This window comes from Trematomus bernacchii, unplaced genomic scaffold (assembly GCF_902827165.1).
Source record: "Trematomus bernacchii unplaced genomic scaffold, fTreBer1.1, whole genome shotgun sequence".
Taxonomy (NCBI): Eukaryota; Metazoa; Chordata; class Actinopteri; order Perciformes; family Nototheniidae; genus Trematomus; species Trematomus bernacchii.
Genome location: NW_022987685.1, coordinates 5222692 through 5244246, shown reverse-complemented (window position 1 = coordinate 5244246; position 21555 = coordinate 5222692). Strand labels below are relative to the sequence as shown.

General features: G+C 38.6%; 1 protein-coding gene across 4 annotated transcripts in view; it reads right to left on the bottom strand.

Annotated features, from left to right (window-relative positions):
- Positions 1-21555, bottom strand: part of sorcs2 (sortilin-related VPS10 domain containing receptor 2) — a 208635-nt gene that overhangs the window by 23193 nt on the left and 163887 nt on the right. For all 4 annotated transcript variants that reach the window (XM_034136631.1, XM_034136632.1, XM_034136633.1 and 1 more), the window contains exons 5-9: positions 21461-21534; positions 15883-15947; positions 12500-12618; positions 9110-9199; positions 164-343 (exon numbers count right to left, since the gene is read on the bottom strand). In XM_034136631.1, coding sequence (XP_033992522.1) covers positions 164-343; positions 9110-9199; positions 12500-12618; positions 15883-15947; positions 21461-21534 — 528 coding nt within the window. The remainder of the gene's footprint in view (positions 1-163; positions 344-9109; positions 9200-12499; positions 12619-15882; positions 15948-21460; positions 21535-21555) is intronic.

The following is a 21555-nucleotide window of genomic DNA, read 5'->3' as shown; positions in this document are numbered from 1 at the left end:
CGTTATTATTAATAATAATGATACAAAAAATTGATAAAAAAATGTATTAAAAAAATTAATACATTTTTTTTAATTTTCAATTTTTATTTTGTAATCATCTCGCGACCCCCACTCGGGGTCTCACGACCCCCACTTTGGGAACCCCTTCTCTACCCCATCTTACCTCAAGTATGTCAACGAGGACATTCTCCTCTGGCTGCTTGGTGCTGCGAACATTTTCTAGGACAATGGAGTAGTAGACGCCTTGGGGGTCAGACTGGTACAAGTTATATGTGTCCGTCTGGTACCACTCCTGGAGGGCGAGGAAGACCTGGTCCTCGTCAGTACTCACTATCTGAACATCCTGGGGGAAAAGATTGAGAGAAAAAGGAGACGTGTGAGTTAGGAAGGGAGAATATTTTTTGAATCACTGGTTGCAGGGTTCATACACTTTTTCACCAATGATTTTCAATGACTTTTCCATGACCTTTACCTAATTTTCCATGACCAAAAAAAATACTCTTTCTCAGCAGTACCACTGAAAATGGTTTATTTGAACATGGAACAGGAAAATAAGGTCTGCATATGAAACATGTTGTGCCTATCTAAAACAAATCAAATAGTAGGCTTACGAGCTTCTACATGCTAAAGCAACTAAAATCTCTCACCAGCAAAATACCTCGTCAGTTAAATGCCATTTGACGTTTCATTACTATACGATACAGTAGGGCTGTGCGATTATGGCAAAAATCATAATCACGATTATTTTGGTCAATAATTGATATCACGATTATTAAATACGATTATTCATTGACTTTGAAAACATCCATTTATTGAACTTTAAAACAAATACAAATAATAATTTGAACAGTATATTTTTAACTGTTGATATATACCGATAGTTAAAAACCAATACAAAAATAAATAAAATGATACATTTAAATAAATAATATCAAAATAATAAATACCAATAAACAAGCTCAACAAATATTTTAGAGCGCACTTCAACAAGCTACTGAACATATGTAAATATGATAAATACAAATAAATTAGACTAAAATAAATTAGATCAAATATGTTGCAGTGCACTGTCACAACCTAGCAAAGCAAAATAATAATTTTTTTCGATTATGTTGTTTTCGTAATTGTGGCAGGCCAAAATCGTAATTGCGATTAAAATACGATTAATTGCACAGCCCTATGATACAGTATTTATTATCATTATAGTATTACTATTTCGGCGATTAGATATAATATAAATTATATTATAATTTCCATGACTTTTCCAAAACTATATTGTTTTCCATAACTTTTCCAGGGCCTGGAATTAGCATTTTGAATTTCCATGGCTTTTCCAGGTTTTTAATGACCGTAAGAACCCTGTGGTTGGGAACTAAAGAAAAATACAGGCCAGAGAACAGCAAATTAATTACATTGAAGACACAAAAAGAAAATGAATTGCGCAAACAGGACAAATTAAAAACAGGAAAATAAAATGTGCCGATTTGACATAAAGGTGAGCAAGAAAGGCAAGTAAAGGGTGAAGTAGAGAAGAAAATAAAGCAACAAGCAGTTACAGGGGTAAATAATGGAAAAGGGATATTAAAGAAAAGGAAAGGAGATAATGGGTACAGCAGTAAAATAATCACATTTGGATTCATAGAAAAGTTGACAGTAACTAACTTTGAGCCTGAGAACATAATCTGATTAATGCAGAGCTACAGTTATACAAACAAACTGGAGGAGATAGCGATTTACCCACTGCAAAACTGTCTTTGGCAGCTTAGAAAACTTGTTAGGTGTTCTTGTCAAAACTTGTGAGCGTCCAATGCAAATGGCTCCATCACTCATGAGAGACTGTAACTGCGGCACAAGGAGCGAGTCAGCACTTTCGCTAAGTTAGTGATTACATTAACATAACATTTTAAAGCCATAAATAAAATAAAGCCATCAGAGAGCAAGGGGAAAGTGCCCAAGAAAGAGTGTCTATGATCATTGACACTGCCGTTTTGCCCAGAAAAAACCCTAGAGCTTCAATATCTTTTGATTTATGGTTATGTCTCAGTATTGAAAGTTGTGAGATGATTTTCATACATACTGTTTTTTTAATTCACCCAGGAATCTGTGTGTATATTACCAGAAAGACAATTCTGCAACAACTTAAAAAAAAGGAAGGTAGCTTTTCAGTTTACTTCTGAAGAGCTACAGAACGTGGCCAAGCCAAGTATTAGAGGTAACAGATGTGGCATGGGGCAAAAACGTTCTCAGAACTAGTCTTAACTTTGCATGGAACACAAAACTAAAAACATCAAAATAGGCGTAAACCTTTCCCCTTTGTATAATGTAAAGCCAAAAAGTTCAAGAGAACTAGTAAGAAGGCTGAAAAGACAATTCTCCCATGATGCTACAGGCTGCCACTATGGCCTACCAGTTTCCGCCCTTACTCCAAACATCTTAGTCTTCTGCCTAATGAAGGTAAAAAAATTAAAAATCTATCAAAGTTGAATAGGAAATTATGCGACAACAAAACCCAACCACTTACAGTTCCCCTCTGCCTATGTCTTTTATTTTTCATTTAAATGCTTGCTGCTAGGCTTACAGTTTGCACCTTAAAAGTACATGTTGAACAGATTTGAATGTCATACTAGTCTCTTTGAAATATATAAGCCCAATACTCAGGATTATAATGAATGGCAGATGAAAGAAGCTTTGCGACGCACTCAGTAAGACGACGTTTCAAAAACATCAACTTCACTGAATGGATTTGGTTGGGATGGGAAAAGACGGAATTTATTCCAAGAAGTTGCAAAGAGATTTGTAAACTATGGCATATCCAATAGTTATGTTACACTGTTTGAATGATTTTATATGAGTCTAAAGCAGTTTATCAAACTTGTACCATGAGGAATCTTCAAAAGGAGTATTTGTTTTCATTTCACTCTGTCAAGGGCTCATTGCATTGGTACAATATGGTCTCAAAAAGATATACAATGCAAGTCGGCTTCCAAAAATTGTCCAAGGATTATCCAACAGATATCTTTATTTTTCAAGGCAATATGTATTTAAATGACCGATCATCAGGTTCTATGAACAGAAACTCAATTTCACCACCTCTGTTCGGTGAAAGTGTACAAATTGTAGGAGTAGTTCAAAGAGGACAAAGCAGTACAAGGGTTGGAAAGGTCTGCAATCCAATAATTGGACAAAATGTCGTATCAAAATTAAAGAGAACACTTTGTTTTGAACTGGTGCCAGAGTTTAAAATAGGAAAATGTAGGACGATGCCGGCAACAAGGAAAAACTGCTGAGCAGAACAAATTGAAAATGTAGTTTGAACTCTTGGACACCAGTATTCTCTGGTCCATTTCTGGAGTCAGTGGCATTTATCCAGGGCTTTTACATTACACAATAGCTAAAGGAGCTACACTTTGCATGATAAGGGCAAGAGAAAGACAAATGGTCATGGGAAATCTCCGCATCTGGCAAGCCTAGCTATGTGTTCTGAAAATGCCACCCAACCGAAAATGCCACCTGTCCTTTACCCTTTAGCTGAAATCATGACTTGAAATCTCTACCAGCATTCCTCTTATCGGTGCTGCATCACTGAATGCCCTCTAAAACAAACATCTTCCATCCATCTCTGTCAGGAGCAGCAGGGCCACAGACACCCCAGAGACAGCTACTGCTGGGAGTGAAATATCAGAGATCTTGAGATCTACAGGCCGCACAAGCCAAGGGAATCTATGTCAAACTTCCCTTGACCTAAACTCAGCATGGTGTTCACAACTCTACATTAGAAAGGCAAAGACAGAAATAAATAATGAGAGGGGGAAGGGGGAAAGGGAAACTGTCTGAGTGCAGATACTCTTAGGGCACATCCTAAAAACTGTCAGTAACTTATAACAGGTATAAACGAAACAGAATAATTTATGAAAATAACCAATGTGATTTGTCAGCTGTAAAGTATACACACAGTAGCAAGTCTAGTAGGGGTGTTGAAATGAATCGTTTCTACGATGCATCGTGATGCGGACGTGGACGATTCTGCATCAATGCAGGGACAGAACATAATTGATTATAGCATAGTAACGTTGCTTCCTGATCTTCCGGCCGTGGCTGGACAATAACAGTTGTTTTTTTCTGTCACACGAATATCAAATCGGTCGGTGACGCAGAGATCAGGGAACAGAAGTGACAGCGGCACAGCGACTCCAAACACGGAGCAGTCTGCTTTATCCACCAACACAAGAACACCAGTCCAGAACCAACAGCAGAAGGACCCGCTCTGAATCAGTCCGTGTCGCTGCGGCTCAGAGACACACATCGATTTATGTTTTTGAAAAACACTTGTTGTCGTCATGTCAGGTTTTTGGTGGATTTAATTAAGTCTTCGATTGCAGAGTATGAATGTCCTCTTGCTATTTTCAGACGATAAATACGTGTGTACATTTTGTGAAGGCAGGAGGAAAGCTTCCACGATCACGTCTCCTCTCTGCTGCTCCAAACCCCGCCCCCCCCCTGAAAATAATGAGTGACAGGCTGATAGTAACCTGATATAAACTTTATTATTCACTTAATCACTGATTGAGATATGATGAAGCTAACTTAATCTCCTACAATCATGGGATTAATGTAACAGTACGACAGAGAATGTAAGTGTGCACCCACATGCACTATTTTTGTTTGTATATACTGTTGCAAATACTCCAGTTGTCTGCTGTGTTCAGACTCAAATCTTGTTTGCGATGCCACATTCAGGACATTCAGTGTCCTTTTTTGAGCAGAAGACCGTTGCTAGAAGCTGCAGCTATTAGTTTTTGAGGATGGAACAACTTCACACACAGATATAGGGAGGCTATACCTTTACAATTGGTTTACTTTGGTTTATAATTTAATGTCAAGACATTTGTGACCTGCTCCATCGAAATCAGTCGCATTGACCCGAAGACACATTTTGAGTTGTATACACTGTTGGAAAGAGGAGATTCCTAGCTCTCTAATGATGTCAGGATTGTGGTTGTACTCAAAATATTAAGCGAAATATGTCACATTATATAATGACTATCACCGAGGCATAATTTTGAGAAAAAGGCCTTCAAAGTTTCCTCTTCTCTGGAATCCATCGATCTGATTGATTATTAGCGGAGCAAATGATCAAAATACTAAGGAGGGAAAATATTTTCGTTTGGATTACTGGTCTGGGGGAAGCTCGCGAGTGTGTGTGTATGTATGTGTGTGTGTGTTTGTGTATTTTTGCGTTTGAGTGTATTGTGTTTGTTTCCCGGGGAAAACACTCACGAGAAACACCGGCTGTTGTTATGCCTGCTGTGACGTTAAGTTACTCTGTTCTCCGCTTGTAATTATGCCGTTACAAGCTTCAAAGTTGTATTTATCATCTGAATTTGCCGAAACAAGTTTAATATTCTGAAAGCCAAGACTTTGTTTATTTGAAATCAGATGAAAACAAACTATAACGGACCCTGCCGTGTTATCTATGATTACTATACGCTTACATTCATAATTTCAGCCGGAGGGAGGGGGGCGGCGCTAAGGAAGAGCAGAGTGGCGAGTGAGAGGTGCCTGTTATCTTCCCTTTACAAGCTTCAAAAATGTATTTATCGTGTGATTTTGGAAATAAAAGTTTCATATTCTGAATGCCAAGAATTTGTTTATTTAAAATCAACACCCGAACCCCGAAAAACTATTTTTTTACGCAAATCCACGTTTATTTTTTAAATGAGCCGTTGCGACTTCCGACTGATTTCGATAGAGCGGGTCACATTTATGTTATTGATTTCTGACGCACTTTCTAAATAATAAAAAGGGAGTTCATATTTATCTTACATATTGTATTCATTGATGAAAAATAAGCCATGTGCAGTAATATAGAAATTTGAGGATGCAACGCATTGTTATGCATCGGGATATCGAATCGAAGACAGGATAATCGTAATCGAATCGAATCGTGAGCCCTAATGTCTAGTACAGGGGTCGGTAACCCCTGGCACGCGTGACACCATTGGCATTGACTTTCACAGTCTAACACATCCCATTAATCATGAAAATCCTCATCATGCCCGTTGGACATTACTCAGACAGAATTGTATATACGGCATAATATAGAGTCGGTTCAAACATGATAACTTTCAGAAAGACTTCACTGGCTTCTTGGCTCCGACAAGGTTTGTTTGAAGAAAAGATCAATCACACCAGTTAGTATTTAGAAGCATATGTTAAATGTGCCTTCTTGGTAAAGCTGACAAATCTGAAGTTGTAGGAACAAGCTGAATTTAACAATGATCAGAAATAGTGCTGGGAAAAAGTGATCAAATACATCTTTTGTATCAGTTATTTTTGGAGTTTGATACGTAATAATTATGCACTGGCACTTGTACAGAGCACAGCCTTGCTTATCATTTTGAAACTGACAGCTATATGACATTTAATCTTCTATCTCTAGTCCGCTTGGCAATGCTAGTGGAGTAAAGGCAATGCGCTCAATACTACAGTATACTCTTTCTCATTCTGTAGTTGCCATGCCTGACAGCAGTGAGTATTTGTCTAGACTCTCTACAACTGTTTGGTAAACTTAATATTTCATCAGCACTGTCTCATGTCATTCCCTACCTCCCTGAGCGCAGAGGGCAGGGCCAGACTGTGTGCAGAAATCCTAAATAAATAAATGACGCTACCTATTAAACTTCCATTTCCAAATAATATCCCAGCGGGGATATTACTGACACTCGTAATGCATAGCTGTGAAGTTGCACCGGCACTTTGAAGACTTTGTAAATGGAAGAAAAAGGAGGGAAAGAGTGCTCACGACCTCACCCATAAACAAGTTAGGTGATGTGAGTTTAATTCCTTTTTTTGCTCTCATAAAAGGAGCAATTTTAACATTTCCAAGTTAATTTGCGATTAATAAAAGTAAAAATGTGCACTGGCAGGCGTACACAAGGTTTTACAAATCTGAATATTTCTTTGATGCATGTACATTTCTTATATTGAATGTTTAAAAACATTTAGTGTGGATTCTATGCAGTGTTCTATAAATAAAGCCCTGGGTGTACACGGAGTGAACTGAAGATTTGGAACAGCCTGAACTTATTTTATTTTATTTTTATCACTTGAGTAGAACATTTTTGCTGGCTCACTGAAACCCTCGCACTTGTTTGAAAACAAAGGTGATTGCATCCTGGGTGAAAGACAACAGAAGAGGATGGCAATAGAACCAACAAGGGAAAATAGTGGCTGTGATTTCGCAGCCATGCCAGCTGTGTGCATGTGTCCCTGCATGAGTGTGTGTGTGTGTGTGTGTGTGTGTGTGTGTGTGTGTGTTTAATCCATAACTCAGGTCAGGTCTCACAGGACAGAGGCAAACTGCTTTCTCTGATGGCCTCTGCATTTTTCATCCTCAAGCCTTTCAATTATTCACAGTGGAAAAACATAGTGCATGGTGACACACACACACACACACACACACACACACACACACTCCCTTCCTCTCCGCTATGCGTCTCTCACTCCATCCCTCTTTTCCTTCTCTATTTCTTTCCCCTGTCCCCCGTCTGTGTTGCTCAACCTAAAAGCTTTGCAACGTGTGACCTATCTGCTCACCCAAGTAAGAGGACACATGTAAGGAGAGGGAGACAAGACACACACACATTCACAAGTTCATGCAGAAGCAGATTTCTTCCACGGACTAGCTGCCACATCTAATGAAATTGATCTGTATTGTCTCCAGTTGTTGGACAGAGAGAAATAAAGTGTGTGTGTGTGTAATTCAATCCCACTCACCTTCCTCGAGGATCACTGAGTACTGTAGCCGAAGTAGTCAAACAATTGAGGCATAAGATCTCTGTAAGTGGTTGGATTGAGCTAAAGTAATTCTATACATTTCCTGGAGAGTGCATGTGTGGAAAACACCATCCACACAGTCCTCTCTGACAGGGTGTCAATAGCACTGATTGTCTTTTCTTAGTTTAAGGCTGAAAAATACATTCAATCAGCGCAGCTCAATAGCACTCAGGCAGGTGCCACGCGAAAACGGCCCCCCGAGCCTCCGACGCTGACAGCGAAGGTTCCTTGAACTGTATCGGAGTGGAGCTCATTTATCGTCTTTGTCTATGTCAGGGAGACGGAACGCGACTGGATCGATGCTCAGTGGTGAATATTTTATGCGAGCTATCGTGTATCAGGCCGGTACCAGGATTCACTTGGGTACTTACATCTGACACCGACAGCCAAGTGGAACATAATTGGTTATAGAGTTGGTTTCAGTGACGGGAAAATTATTTCACGTTCAATTGCATGTATTGGTTGATTGGGGAACGTGTTAAAGTTAAGTGAAGATGTTAAGGTCAAACAGAAAACTCTTTATGGGCAACTAGTCAAACTCATCACTTGGCCCTTTTTCAGTATGAGTATATGAAGCTTTGTAAAATCAAAGTACGAACTAAACGGTGAAACTTTAGAGAGGGTAACTGTTTTGAGAGAGCATATTCTTTACTATGCAAGTCAAGATATTTTTTCGGTCTGCCGCTATTAGACAGGAAACCGGAGGGTTATGACATGCAACACAGGTCTACGACTCATCGAAGCAGGGACAGTGCCGGATCGTGGTATGCACTCTGAGATGCTAGTTAATTTTAACTTGCAAGTGAATATATAACCATTGTTTTGTTTAGTGTAGACACTATCGTCACAACACAGACGTGTGAGCGCCCCTCACAGAGGTATCTATTGTTAGAAACAGCTCTAACTAAAAGTGAAGATTTCTAATGTCATTCTCTCGAATAAACAGATTGACATAATTTGTAAAATACTAGACCTTTTTTGATAAATCATTTCAGACTAGGGAATCTGGTACAAGTGGATAACACCATATATGATAAACCTATTCAATCCACATTGACATCGACCTCCACAACAGTCCAATACATTGTGAGTCATACTTTCTTTGCCAGAAATTCAATAATACATACTGTAAATGTTTATGAGAAGTATACAAGTGCTTATTGATGCAGTTAGTACATTGTTCCCATACCATAAGAGCTCCATAATTCCATAGTAAAACTAGAAACCTAGTTTAGTTAAGCAGTGACAGAAGTATAACTTTGTTGTGCTTTACCTTTGGCAAGGCGTACTTGGGGAACCTCATCTGGACAAACTCGTTGCGCCGATAGGAAACATAGTGCTTGGTGCGATTCCCTGTGGTGACCTGGAAAAAAGACAGACCGAGAATTAAAAAACTAATATTTTAATTGAAGCAGATATTAAACATACAGTATTTGTGTTTAAATAAGTGACTGAGTCCAAGGCTTTGGAACATGCAATTTCAAGTAAAACTTTAAGGCAATGTTTTCAGGAAAGAGAGAGAACAAATACATCTAAACAAAACGAAGCATTCAACATCCAGCAATGTGCAGCCGGTGGAGTCAAGGTGCACAGTTTACCATATGCTTTGGGTGACTCACACCGTGCTGAAAAGTAAAACTCCCCCGCTCGGCACAGACCTTGGCATTCACTACACAAACTGGGATCTGTGGGAAAAAGGCTGAGTCATGCGATCAGTTTCCTCTCCCCCGACTACCACCAAACACTTCCCTTCCTGAGCCGGCTGATCAGAAAAAGCTCACCAGGCACCGAGCCTGAATACCCAAACAGTCGAGGCTACGTTACGTTAGCTCGGTGAAAGAGACAATGACTTAAACAGGAGTTGAACGCATCATATCCCAAGTGATGGGCTCAGACGCATGCATTACACTTTCTGAAACACACTTCTTGTCGCTGTTCGGCTCTTTGGAAAGTGAGCTAAAACTTTTACTTTCAAAATCTGATGGAGAACTTTGTATTCAAAGCTTTTTCTTTTACTCTCCGGCTTTCAGAATATCATTTTCTCGATCGTGTATGTTCAGATTTGAGATTTTATTACAGCCATAATTTCTATTTTAAAGAAGCAGACCGGCAGCGCTTTTGTTAAATGCTGAACACTGATGAAACAATTATTTAATTTTCTTTTTAATTTGAGCCCCTTAAGGAACCGCCATTAAGAAATGACCTTCTACAGAGGTCATGTATGAATTAGCCACGGCTGCACTTTTAGCCCGGACGTCTTTTTTTCTGTACTGCTTTAACATCTGATAATCACCTTAAGGCCCTGGCAAGTGTGTATAAATATAAATATATGTGCATTTCTGTCAAGGGTGCAGGTTCGGTTGAATAAATTGGTGTGGAAACAAGAACTCGAAAGAATTTCAATTCAAAAGGGCTATCTATTTCCTGCATAAATACATCCATATTCATGTCATCAAGTAATAGCACATTATACTGTAAATGGTTATTATAAGAGGAGACAAGAGGCTCAAGGCTACATTAGCAAAACAAACACAAATCATTTGACAAGATAATATAATCCGTCCAATAAAATGGATCATATCTGTTGTTCTGTTGAATCGATTTCCATGCTTTTTAAAGACTCTCCATCGTACAACCATGTTAAAGAAGTGCAATTCTAAATCGGTAAGAAGTTTAGAATCAATATTGCAGAACTTTTTTCAAAGCAGGGTGTTTTGATGGACCTGTATCGCATCCAAGAGGTTATGTAATATAAACTATGATTTATTTGTATAATATCCTGTGAGTTTTATAGGGGTGGAATACTAATCCACTGAAGTACTTTTAAACACCACCTAAAGATTGCTCTCTACCGTCAAACTATATTGTCTTAAAAAAGCCAGATTTTAAGGGAATACTGGTTATAAATACTCATTTACATTAAATTAGCAGAGATGTTTAATCCCAGAGAAGTGCCTGCATTTCTTTCTCTCAGACAATTGGAATTGTAAAGTGATAAGATCATACTTAGTGGAAATGATGTCATGTTTCTCTGTCCATAAATGTGTCCCTTATCTTATATCAGTTGGTTCGTAACACAGGAAGTACTAAAAGGATAATCCCTGGAGGATAGACGACCAATCAATCTTGTCCTAATGAGGGTTGTATTCCTCATGAATACACATTTACACACAATCATTTACATACATGCACAAATGCAAACACATTCATCCCAATATATGACAAGTTTTATCGCATTACATCTTCTGCTCTATACCAGCTCATATATATTCTGCTGGTATCAAATGCAAATGGTATTCAGCTTTCAGCCTCTGGTAGAGTACTGCATGGCGAGTCAATTATTGACAAGGCAAGATTAATTCTGCGCACACTCCCAAATAACAATTATTAGCTATTTTAAGCCAACTGTACGGCACGCCGACAGACAACTGCAGCCTAAGTTGTGCATGCAAACATTGAACATAGGCACAATTGCTAAATGATTATAAATAACAGGGGAGAAGCAGGTTTCCAAGGACAGTTTTAAAAGGTACCAAACTATACTATTAATCAAGTAATGGCTATATTTTGAAACCTAAGGGTAACTGTCTCGCCTACACTATAAAATATGATCATATGCGGTGCTCATATGCTTTAAGGCACAAAACAGTAGGAGGGCTAAGTTCCTTTAATGCATATTTAACTTTTTCCATCTGTTATGATGGCAAAAGTGGAAAGTTAGAGAAGAAAAATAAAAGGGAAATCTTGCTAACACTAAAATGACTTAAGGTTCAGTTTTACCCTAGAGGCTACTGTGGAAATACTGTGAGAATGTCCTCAATCAGAAGCGAAGTCACGGAGGAGATCAGTTCTCCTATTTAAAACAAATGGTTGTCCCTCTGTTTTGGTTGTACTGTCTGCATATTAATATTGTTGTTTTTGTCTCAGTAAACTCATCAACATTTTTCTCCAGCAACTGCAGCAGGCAGCTGTTTTAATAATACATAGCGTATAGAGGCACAGTTTAAGGCTAGCTGGTGAACATAAAAACATAACCAGGGACAAAGACTGCAAATTAGCTTCAGCTAAAAGCCATGTGTACATTTCATCAGTCACATTCTATATAACCCTAATCCTACCTAAATGTTTGACCTACAGGGAATGTACCGAATGGGAACAGAGAGAAGGAAAATACTGCATGAAACAACTGTCATAGAAAGACTGTTAACTCTCTAAGCATTAGAAGATATATCATTAATGTCTGTAAATGGGAGAAAGCTATATTGATTCATAAAATAATTAAATAATTATACTATTGAATAGAATACTTATCAAACACAAAATAAATGGTTTTTTTCATTGATTGGCAAAGAATGCAAAATTGGAATGATAAAATAAATCCCCTGTGTCTTCAAATGAATAAACCCTCAGGTAAAGTGGCAACAAAATAGAAAATGTTATGCCGATTTTGGGAGCCAGTTAGAGTCTACGAATATGCTGTTTCTATTATGTATCTGCTCTGTGTTTTATTACATTTAAAGAAAGTAGAATATTTATTATTTTAAACATTTAAATGTTTTCAATATGATTTTCCTGAAACTTTTCTCGACAGGTTTATCCCAGGAGCTGCTGCATGAACACATCACCACTTGCTCCGTCCCCTCCCCGATGTAGAGGTGCTTACCTTGACAAAGATGTAGTCGTCCTGCACCAGAAGAGAGTTGTGGTCGATTTTGCCGAGAAACTGAGCCGTCACCATTTTGTCTGAGCAGTTCTGGATGAGACAGGTAACATAAAGGTAACCTGCAGAAACAGACAGGAAAAACAGACTTAGTTACTGTTAGTAAGATGTGAAACAAAGGTGTTTACAAATATTGATAATTCTTAGCATTTCACAACAAAACACAACACATCAACAATAAAAACACACACACTTTCATAAATGTTGCCATAACATTTTGATAAGAGCAATGATTAAGGGATAAATAAGTACTTTTAAGGTACATTTTGAAAAAATAAAAACATGATTAATTAGTGATTAAATGTGCAATCATTCAACTATTGAATAATAAAATATTTGTATCTATTCACAGCTCAAATATACGGGCGGCTGTGGCTCAGGAGACAGACTGTTGTTGTCAAATCACAAGGTCGGTGGTTCAATCCCGAGCCCCTTAAGACAACATGTCGATGTGTCCTTGGGCAAGATACTTAATCCCAAATTGCTCCCGATGGCATGGCCTAAGGTGTATGAATGTGTGTGTGAATGGGTGAACGCTGACTTGTATGTAAAAGCGCTCTGAGGGGTCACAAAGACTGGGAAGGAGCTTTACAAATGCAGTCCATCCCATTTTAATGTATACACCTAAAGCCATAAAACATGCCCACAGACACAGGGAGGGAGAGAAGACTATGTGAATAGAAAAAGTAAGACGTCATTTTTCAGACTATTTAAGATATGACAGCTTCCCAATAGACCACATCGCCGTTTTGTAGCAACCAAATGGCCAGGAGGGATTATCCTCGCAGACACAGAGCGAGGTTAGCCCCGGTTGCAAAGCTCACCCGCTATTGAATTACGACTAGCAGCTGCATCAGCAACACTGCCTCCTGAAATTCAGCTATTACTCTCCTCCCAGAGGTGGCAAGCTGGCAAAATGTCCACACACACACACACACACACACACACACACACACACAACACACACACACACACACACAAACAACACACACACACACACACACACACACCAACACACACACACACACACACACACACACACACACACCACACACACACACACACACACACACACACACACACACACACACACACACACACACACACACACCACACACACACACACACACACACACACACACACACACACACACACACACACACACACACACACACACACAGTGTTTTGAATGACATTACCTGTTTTGACCTTGAATTGATTACATACATGCAAACCTTTACTTGCAAACTATAGGGATTTAGTCTCCATTCCATAGCATCGAAAAAATAAAAACTGGACTATTGTTGTAATGATGAAACAATTGCTGAGGAACAATCTATAGCATTCCTTGAGACAACTGGTAAGTATGAATATAATATCCTAACATTTTTGTATTGATTTTTGTGTTTTGGAATTGTTGATCAATACATATTTGTATCATTGCTTATGAAAGGCACTTTTTGTTACCTCAAACAGCTGTTTGTTGTTCTTTGAGCTGCTAAAGAAAGTGACCCACCTCACTTCTGGGGGCCCTACGCTCCTACCATTAGCATCTTTATTCTATATATCTATGTGACAGCATAAGTACCAGAGAATAAAAACAGACTTCCAAGAACTACCTTTTAGAAAGTCTATTTGTTCTTTTTTTGCTGTACTATTCTCTCTTTGTTAAAGAGGTGTTTGTTCCCAAAAATGGACTTGCTAATTTATTGAACTGCCAGGACGTTTACTCAAAGAAGTATACAGCAGAGGAGTCATTAGAAAACCATTATATTGGGCTAAGTGTTCAATTCCAGCTTGCGGAACATACGCTTCTTTATACTAGTTGCTGTCCTCGCACACCTGGGAACGCATAAACTAAGCACACACACATATATTTAATATATATATAAGTCACTGTCTGTCTTTGCAAAGCCTACATGCTTGTGTTTACCAGCGCATGAACAAAGTCCACTCACGCTTTCCTGCACATCACGCCCCCTTAATAACTGACACTTACACACACCCTATACTCAAAGCTCATTCATCAATCGACCACTGCCATTTCTCTTGATTCCCTTTCCTCTCATCCACCGGTCCTCGCTTCCTCTTCCCTTGGTGACTCCGTGTCCTTCTTTGATGCTTGACAACGTTTAACCTTGGAGATGCCACATGTGACGGGGGGGGGGGGGAAAGGGTGACTGGAGTGGTTCAGCATGCCTGATCACTCTAGTCCCTCTTGAGTAGCTATGTACATTGGTATGGAAGCAAGGCCAGGGAAAAGGAAGGAGAATTTGGAGGAAGAGGAGGAGGGGGGACCATGTGATGCTCCCTTGCCCCAGAAAGAGCCCTCGTGCCTGGGCAGCTGGCCCACACAGACAGCTTCTCCAGTTCACCATCCACAGACACAGCGTTGTTCGGCTGATAGCTCTCATATTGCTGGCAGCTTTCTGTGAGCTGGTCAAAATCGGTTTCTCTCCTCGAAGGATTTAGGAGATATTTTGCATGTTTCTAGAGAGGTTTATGGAGGTTTATATATCCTTTATTTATTTTGTATTCAAGCACTAACCTGCGTGTCTGTCACTTTACTGATACCATAATCCAGATGAGCTTTTTCTTCCCCAGCGACCTATGAAACCCCTCCTTAATTTACCCATTAGCCCCCCATTGACCAACTGTCCACAAACACCCCACCCACAGCAAGGTCAAGCGTTCCACTATTCTATTCCCTGCATTCACACGGCAGGCTAGAGTAAGATTTGTGCTACCTTGATGCAGAGAGAGTAAATATGTGACAAAGTAAATCAAAATAACCTCCAAAATATCCAAACAAGTAGGTATGGAATATATTTTCATAATGGAGATATAACACCTAGTCCTTATAACACTAGGTGTCAGTAAAATGCCAATTAATGTAGCGATGAGTCAACTCAGGCAAATAAGAATACTGCAAGCTAGCAAACATGGACGTTTTTGGAAAAAATCTCATCAGCATTTTTTTCCGGAGGAAGTTAATGGATCCAATATATTTTATATTGGGAGGAAAACAGCCAATTAGTTTGTATTTTTCACAGACACGCAGTGGAGTGAAACTTGATGACTACTTGTTAGCTTCTCGTGATTCATATGTAATTGCAATTGGTCAGTTTTGACGTTCTGTGACAAAGTTAACCACATTTAATATAGCTTTGTGAAAGTACCATACATTTCCTCGGTGAGCAAATCCATAAATTGTTGGAATTCCATTAAAAATGTTTTAGATATCACTGTGATAGTGTGGCCAGGCCCTAAAAGTGTCATGAATAAATAAACCACCACTATATGTGCATATGCATAATCACGGTACCTCCACTCGTATCTTGCATTTCCATGTGTACCAGATCGGGGTCCACATCCACACCTGATACTGACCTGGAATACACAACAGAATAACATGAGTTAATGACGTTTGTGCTAGAAAACAGTACATCAAGTCAGACTATATTAGAACTTAAACCACATAACACCTTCATTTAAGATTGTATTTAAGGAAGCACAGTGAGAAAAAAAAATGTCTCATTATAATTATAGAATATAATTCTGTACCTACTGTATGGACTCACATCCAATGCAAGGGTGCATTGCCAAAACAGTTGCAAAGCAAAAGCTGGTTGAAGGTGGGGATGGCAAATGTCATGTTTTCTTTATCGTGCAAAGATACATTTATTCACTGGCATTGACCAAATATAAAAGGTCACAACCTAAAATTGGGGGTTTTGCATCATCATCCAATATCAACTATCATGTCTGAGCATACAGTTTTAATATTTAGTCTTGAGGTAACGCAATTCTGCTCCACTGTCACTTTGTCTGCTGTTTCTTGTCTTAACAGATGGTAGAACTACACAGAGCTATCCGACTCAAGATAAATACATATCTAACCTAAAGGCAGATCTTTAGCTGATAAATAATATATTTAAAAACAAAAATGAACAGGGTTTAAATGCTAGATCACAGCACACTTATCCTTTGGTCCCTTTTGATGTACTCAGCCTTGCCTGATATGTTTTAAAACCTCCAAAATTGTTTACCCCCTTTGCCTTCTCCGAAGAACACCATCATAATGTATACTATAGTTCACTGTGTGCCCTTCAGTGAGCAGTAAACTAAGCAGTTCATCTGATTAGAACTCTGTGGAGCAGTCTGTGAAATCTCCCCAGCCCAGTAAAGATTGAGCCGAAATGTAAAACCTCGTTACTTTGCCTATAAAGACTTTTTACGAGCAATTAGCAGGCCATGGAGGGACGCGAGAGGATGAATCACAGGAAGTGCGACAGGATGACGGTCCAGTCTTAAGCTCACTGGTTTATTTAAATCAAAAAGTTCAAGCGATGCATTTGACTTTAGTGAGTGACCAACAGAAAGTCAGGATTTCTTAAAAGCTTCGCGGGTGACATTACCAATAAAAATGTAGCTGATGTACTTTATATAACACTTTAAATATTTCATTTTATAGCAGGTCATGATTACAAGGCTATTCCCGAAGACTTTCTTTTTATAGATCTAGTTTGAATGGCACATGATCATGACCATCACGAATAAATAATGGCCACACAAAATCCCTTTCACTGGTTTTGTTTCCAAACTATACAGGCTAATTCCTTGTAAATTATAAAATGCACATAAACAGAGTGTTTAACAGTTCATTGTAAACACAGTACTGTATGTGCATTTGACAAAGCTGGCCATGCTTCTGCAACAATGTACACTAGCATCTCAACGATATGAGAAGAATATTGAGAGTACAATGATCAATTCAATGAATGTGAAAGTCAAGGTTTCTGTGAAAGCCTTATTTGATTCCACGCATAGGGCCAAAGCTTCAAGGACTCTAATTATTTTATTTGACAAGGCTTTATTAACTGTGTTTTACGCAAATCGCAAACTCCTTTTAAGGAAAAACTTTGTGCTTAGAATGTGGGAGTAACTCCAAGTTTGCTAAGAGAGAAAGTTACATAGACAGAGAGTGTGTGTTTGTGCATTTGAATGACTATATGTATATCTAGCTGGCAACCTGCATATTAATGTGAAGGAGGTTAGCTCCTAAGGTAGTGACAACAACTGCTTAGGCTCACTTAAGGCCGGCTGACCTTGAAGGTGGACCAGCTTGTCAATTTGAAACCACTCCTCTAAAATATTGCTTGATGTTTTTCCCATATATTTGCAAAATAAATAATGAAAAATATGAAAGCTGAAGGTGAGGTATTCCAATGTAGTGGGATGAAGCAGCCTTAACAATTAAGAGGCTGGAACCACAGAGTATACATATAAAATACATACACACTTAATGTTTTACCTAGCATTTATATTTAATTGCCTATACTATTCAAACTTTACAGCCCAGAATCACTAAAGCAAGGTCCAAAGGAAAACATCGGGTCAGGCGTACCCACCAGCAGAGTGGTTTTAATAGAAGATTTATTTGTATTTGAGCTGGCTGACAGAATCTTATCCTCTTGTTTTATGAGCGTTAGGTCGTGGAAAGGCCGCGGTTTGGGCCACCCTGTCTGCACAACTTTAAAGCACATTTATGTACAGGCATGTCTGCATCTCTTCCCTTTTACAGATGGAGCCGGTCACAACCTTACCGAATGTTGTGAAGGTCTGAATACATGTGTGTATCCTTAGCCGAATAAAATACAGCCATATGTGGGTCAAATTCAGAGTAGCAAGGATTAAATGTACACTATAAAGTAATCATTTGATCTTCTGGTTCGGACACGGTTTGAGCCAGACCATATAAAACATGTGTTTTATTAAGGCTGTAAAGTCGTATGCCTATGACACAAAAACAGGGTGAAATCCTTGTTAAAATGGAGGGAAATTCACAGTAAATCAAGACATTAGTGTAACATTCCTTCATCTTACAGCCACGATTCTTAGTGTCATATTTGAATTTCACACTTTCTTGTGATCTGCAAATCAAACTTCACCAATATTGTGTTCTTTTAACTTATTCAAAATAGCTAAAATCCTTTTCAATTCAAGCTGGATTTTTGTAATGTGTTTTTGGGAGGCCTGCCATGTGCTAAACATCTGCAAATAGATCAGAATGCTACAGATATCCTAACACAAACGGGAACATTCAACCATATTTGACAAGTTTTGGCAAACCTTCAGACTTAGAGCTTCAGATTTCTTACACATTTTTTAAACGGACATGCCCTTTTGCACTCGTTTGATTAACCTCATATTCCAAGGAGGACTCTTAGCTATCAGGGCAGATTAATTCATAAATTGTCCGATTACCCTGGAATAATCTCCAAACAGATTTTGGACAGTCGGATTCTATTGAAGTCTTTAAAAGCAATCTTAAAATCCTTTACATGAACTTTAAAGGAATTGCTTGTTCTTTCATTGTCTAGCTGGGGGGGTAATTATCAGCCTTGATGTAGGATTTAAAGTCTAGTTGGTATAGACCTTGTTTATCCTGCCAGACAGGATAATATTTACTTTCTGATACTTACTGAATAATAATCCTATGTTTGTTTGTGTCCCACAAGCACAGCTGTGTACCCTCCTCTCCCTGGGTTTGTTTCATTCTCCTGTGTGTAAAATGACTTGCTTTTGCTTCTTCTTGTAATGTGTGTAGGCAGTCTGTCTCTTTCAATGGTACATGGTGGAGAGGACATTTTGTGGGTTACGATATAGCTATTTCATAAAACTTTATTTTTCTTACATTATATGTACAGTATAGGTTTTTGTCATTGGTTTGTCTTCACTTTAATTTAAATATATAGATAATTATGTTAAAAAAAAAGAATTCCCTCCTCAGTTCTCTCTGTGGGCATTTAACTTTTCGCTTTATAGGTTTTTTTGTTAATGAGTTTTCCTTATCCTAAGTGATAAAAGGGAGTCATAAGCTCTACAAGCCTCTGAAGGCACATTTCTGATATGTGACATTGGGCTACACGAATAAAATGTACTGAAATGAGTAAGACATGCAAAAAAGTTAAGGAGAAATCAGAGGATGAAGGACAGGAGTTATAGCGCAGAACCTGATAGAAAATAAGATGAAGGCGAGAATGAGGAGGGGGAGCATTAGAAGAGGAAGCTTTCAAGCGGTGAAGAATTACACGTGCAGGAAAATAATATACAATGTGGGTCCTTTCACTGCCAGAGGAACCACAAAACTACAAGAGATGAATCTATAAAGAGGTTCTGCTGCATAAACTCCTGCACTTACGCCCAAAATCCAATTCAAATTTCTACTCCAAGACAAATTGGAGCGGAAGTTTCTTGAATTATGGTTACTATAAAGCGGATTTATTATTACCTGGGATAAAGCTGCTCGAGACACAATCATATTCTTTGAGCAGTTATATTAAATTGTAACAAAAAAGGATCAGAATATTGTCTAAAAATGAACCCAATTACTCAGCAGGGGATCAAATGTTTTGACAAAGCGGGGAACTAAAGAAAAGTTTCAAACACTTGGAAATATGTGTATTAGCTTCAGTGCGAGGACAGGTTCGATACCACTGAGTTAAAGACCTGGTACCGAGATTGTGTTAGCCTAGCTTAGCATAAAGACTGAAAGGAGGGGGGGAGCTTTGTCGAAAGATTAAAACTGCCGATCAACAAAAATAAAGTTGCCTTACTTACACAATATATCTTGTTTTTATCCCCCATTCAGGACCTTAGTGTAAAACAAGTCTAACAGCTCTATTGGTGCTGTGTTTTCACATTGTGTTACTCAATCATCCAGAGAGCGACATGATTTAGGAGGAACAGCTGTTCCAAGGGATTTCACCAAGTGAGACCTACTTGTTGCCTGATTAAAATAAAAGCATCAGCATACTGATACGCTTACAATGACATAGCCTCACTGTCTTTGGGGTGTTTTGAAAGAATTTGCTAATTGGCAATAATACAAAAATAAACAGCTGAGCTGTCTGAAGGTGATTGGTGTTCAACTGTAGTAGTTGTGGAGAACAATACAAAAGTTAAGGGATTACCAAGGTGATTGCAATTCATCCTGAGAAGGACATGGTCGTCTTAAGCATATTCCATGGAAATCAATCAAATAATTGTCGGATTCACTCAAAAACACATTATGTAAACCTCTTGTTGGTGATGAAGACAGGTGAGCATCGAAGTTATTAGGATTCAAGGTTCAAGGTTCTTTATTGTCAAACTAACATAGCTACAGAGTAATTATGTCGTTGAAAATTTTAGGTCACAGGCTTCTCCAACAATGCAACATTCTGCATGTATAACAGCTTTTATCTATTTGTCCAATTTGTCTGTGTAGCAACATCTGCAGTCCTGTTTACCAGACGCTTTATTCTTGGTCTCGGTACAGGCACAATAGTTTCCAACCCAGCAAACCTCATTATTTTTTAAAAGACAGTCGACAGTGGTCCGCTGTCATTTGCCAAGAATTTGTGAGCATGTAATTCCCCATGAAATTACAGATCTCATTTTAACATTCAGTGAGTTTTAAAGTTAGGTTTTTTCTACATTGGGAGAATAGTTGATTCCTCTGACTCCAGCTTAACACTCAAGCATTAGATTGATATTGATCTTCTCATCGTTTTTTAAATGCTGAACTATTGACTTTAAGACCTCAAGGGGTGATGATTCTCGTTTGTCTTATGTACTGTATCAAAGATGTTTTTAAAGACAGATTCACTAGACATGAGGGAGTTTTACCTTGCCTTTTTTAAATAAGAAAGAATCATTGTTACTTTACTTTTACTATACCTCTCATTTCTTATCTTACTCTAACAAAACCAAGACTTGTGCCCGAGAGCAAGGTAAAATACCTCACCTGCTAACAGTAAGTGCTTTCTACTGAACCATGTGTTGCTGCTTTGCACATGTATGTGTCAATGAAGAAGACAGCTGATTCATCAATAATGAGAGAATACAGTTGGACTGACCAGAAGACTTTGTCCTTGGTCACCCGCTCCTGAAGCAAAGTCCACTTGCGACCCAGGTCTGTAGAAGCAAAGAGCTGGACACGAAAAACAGAGAA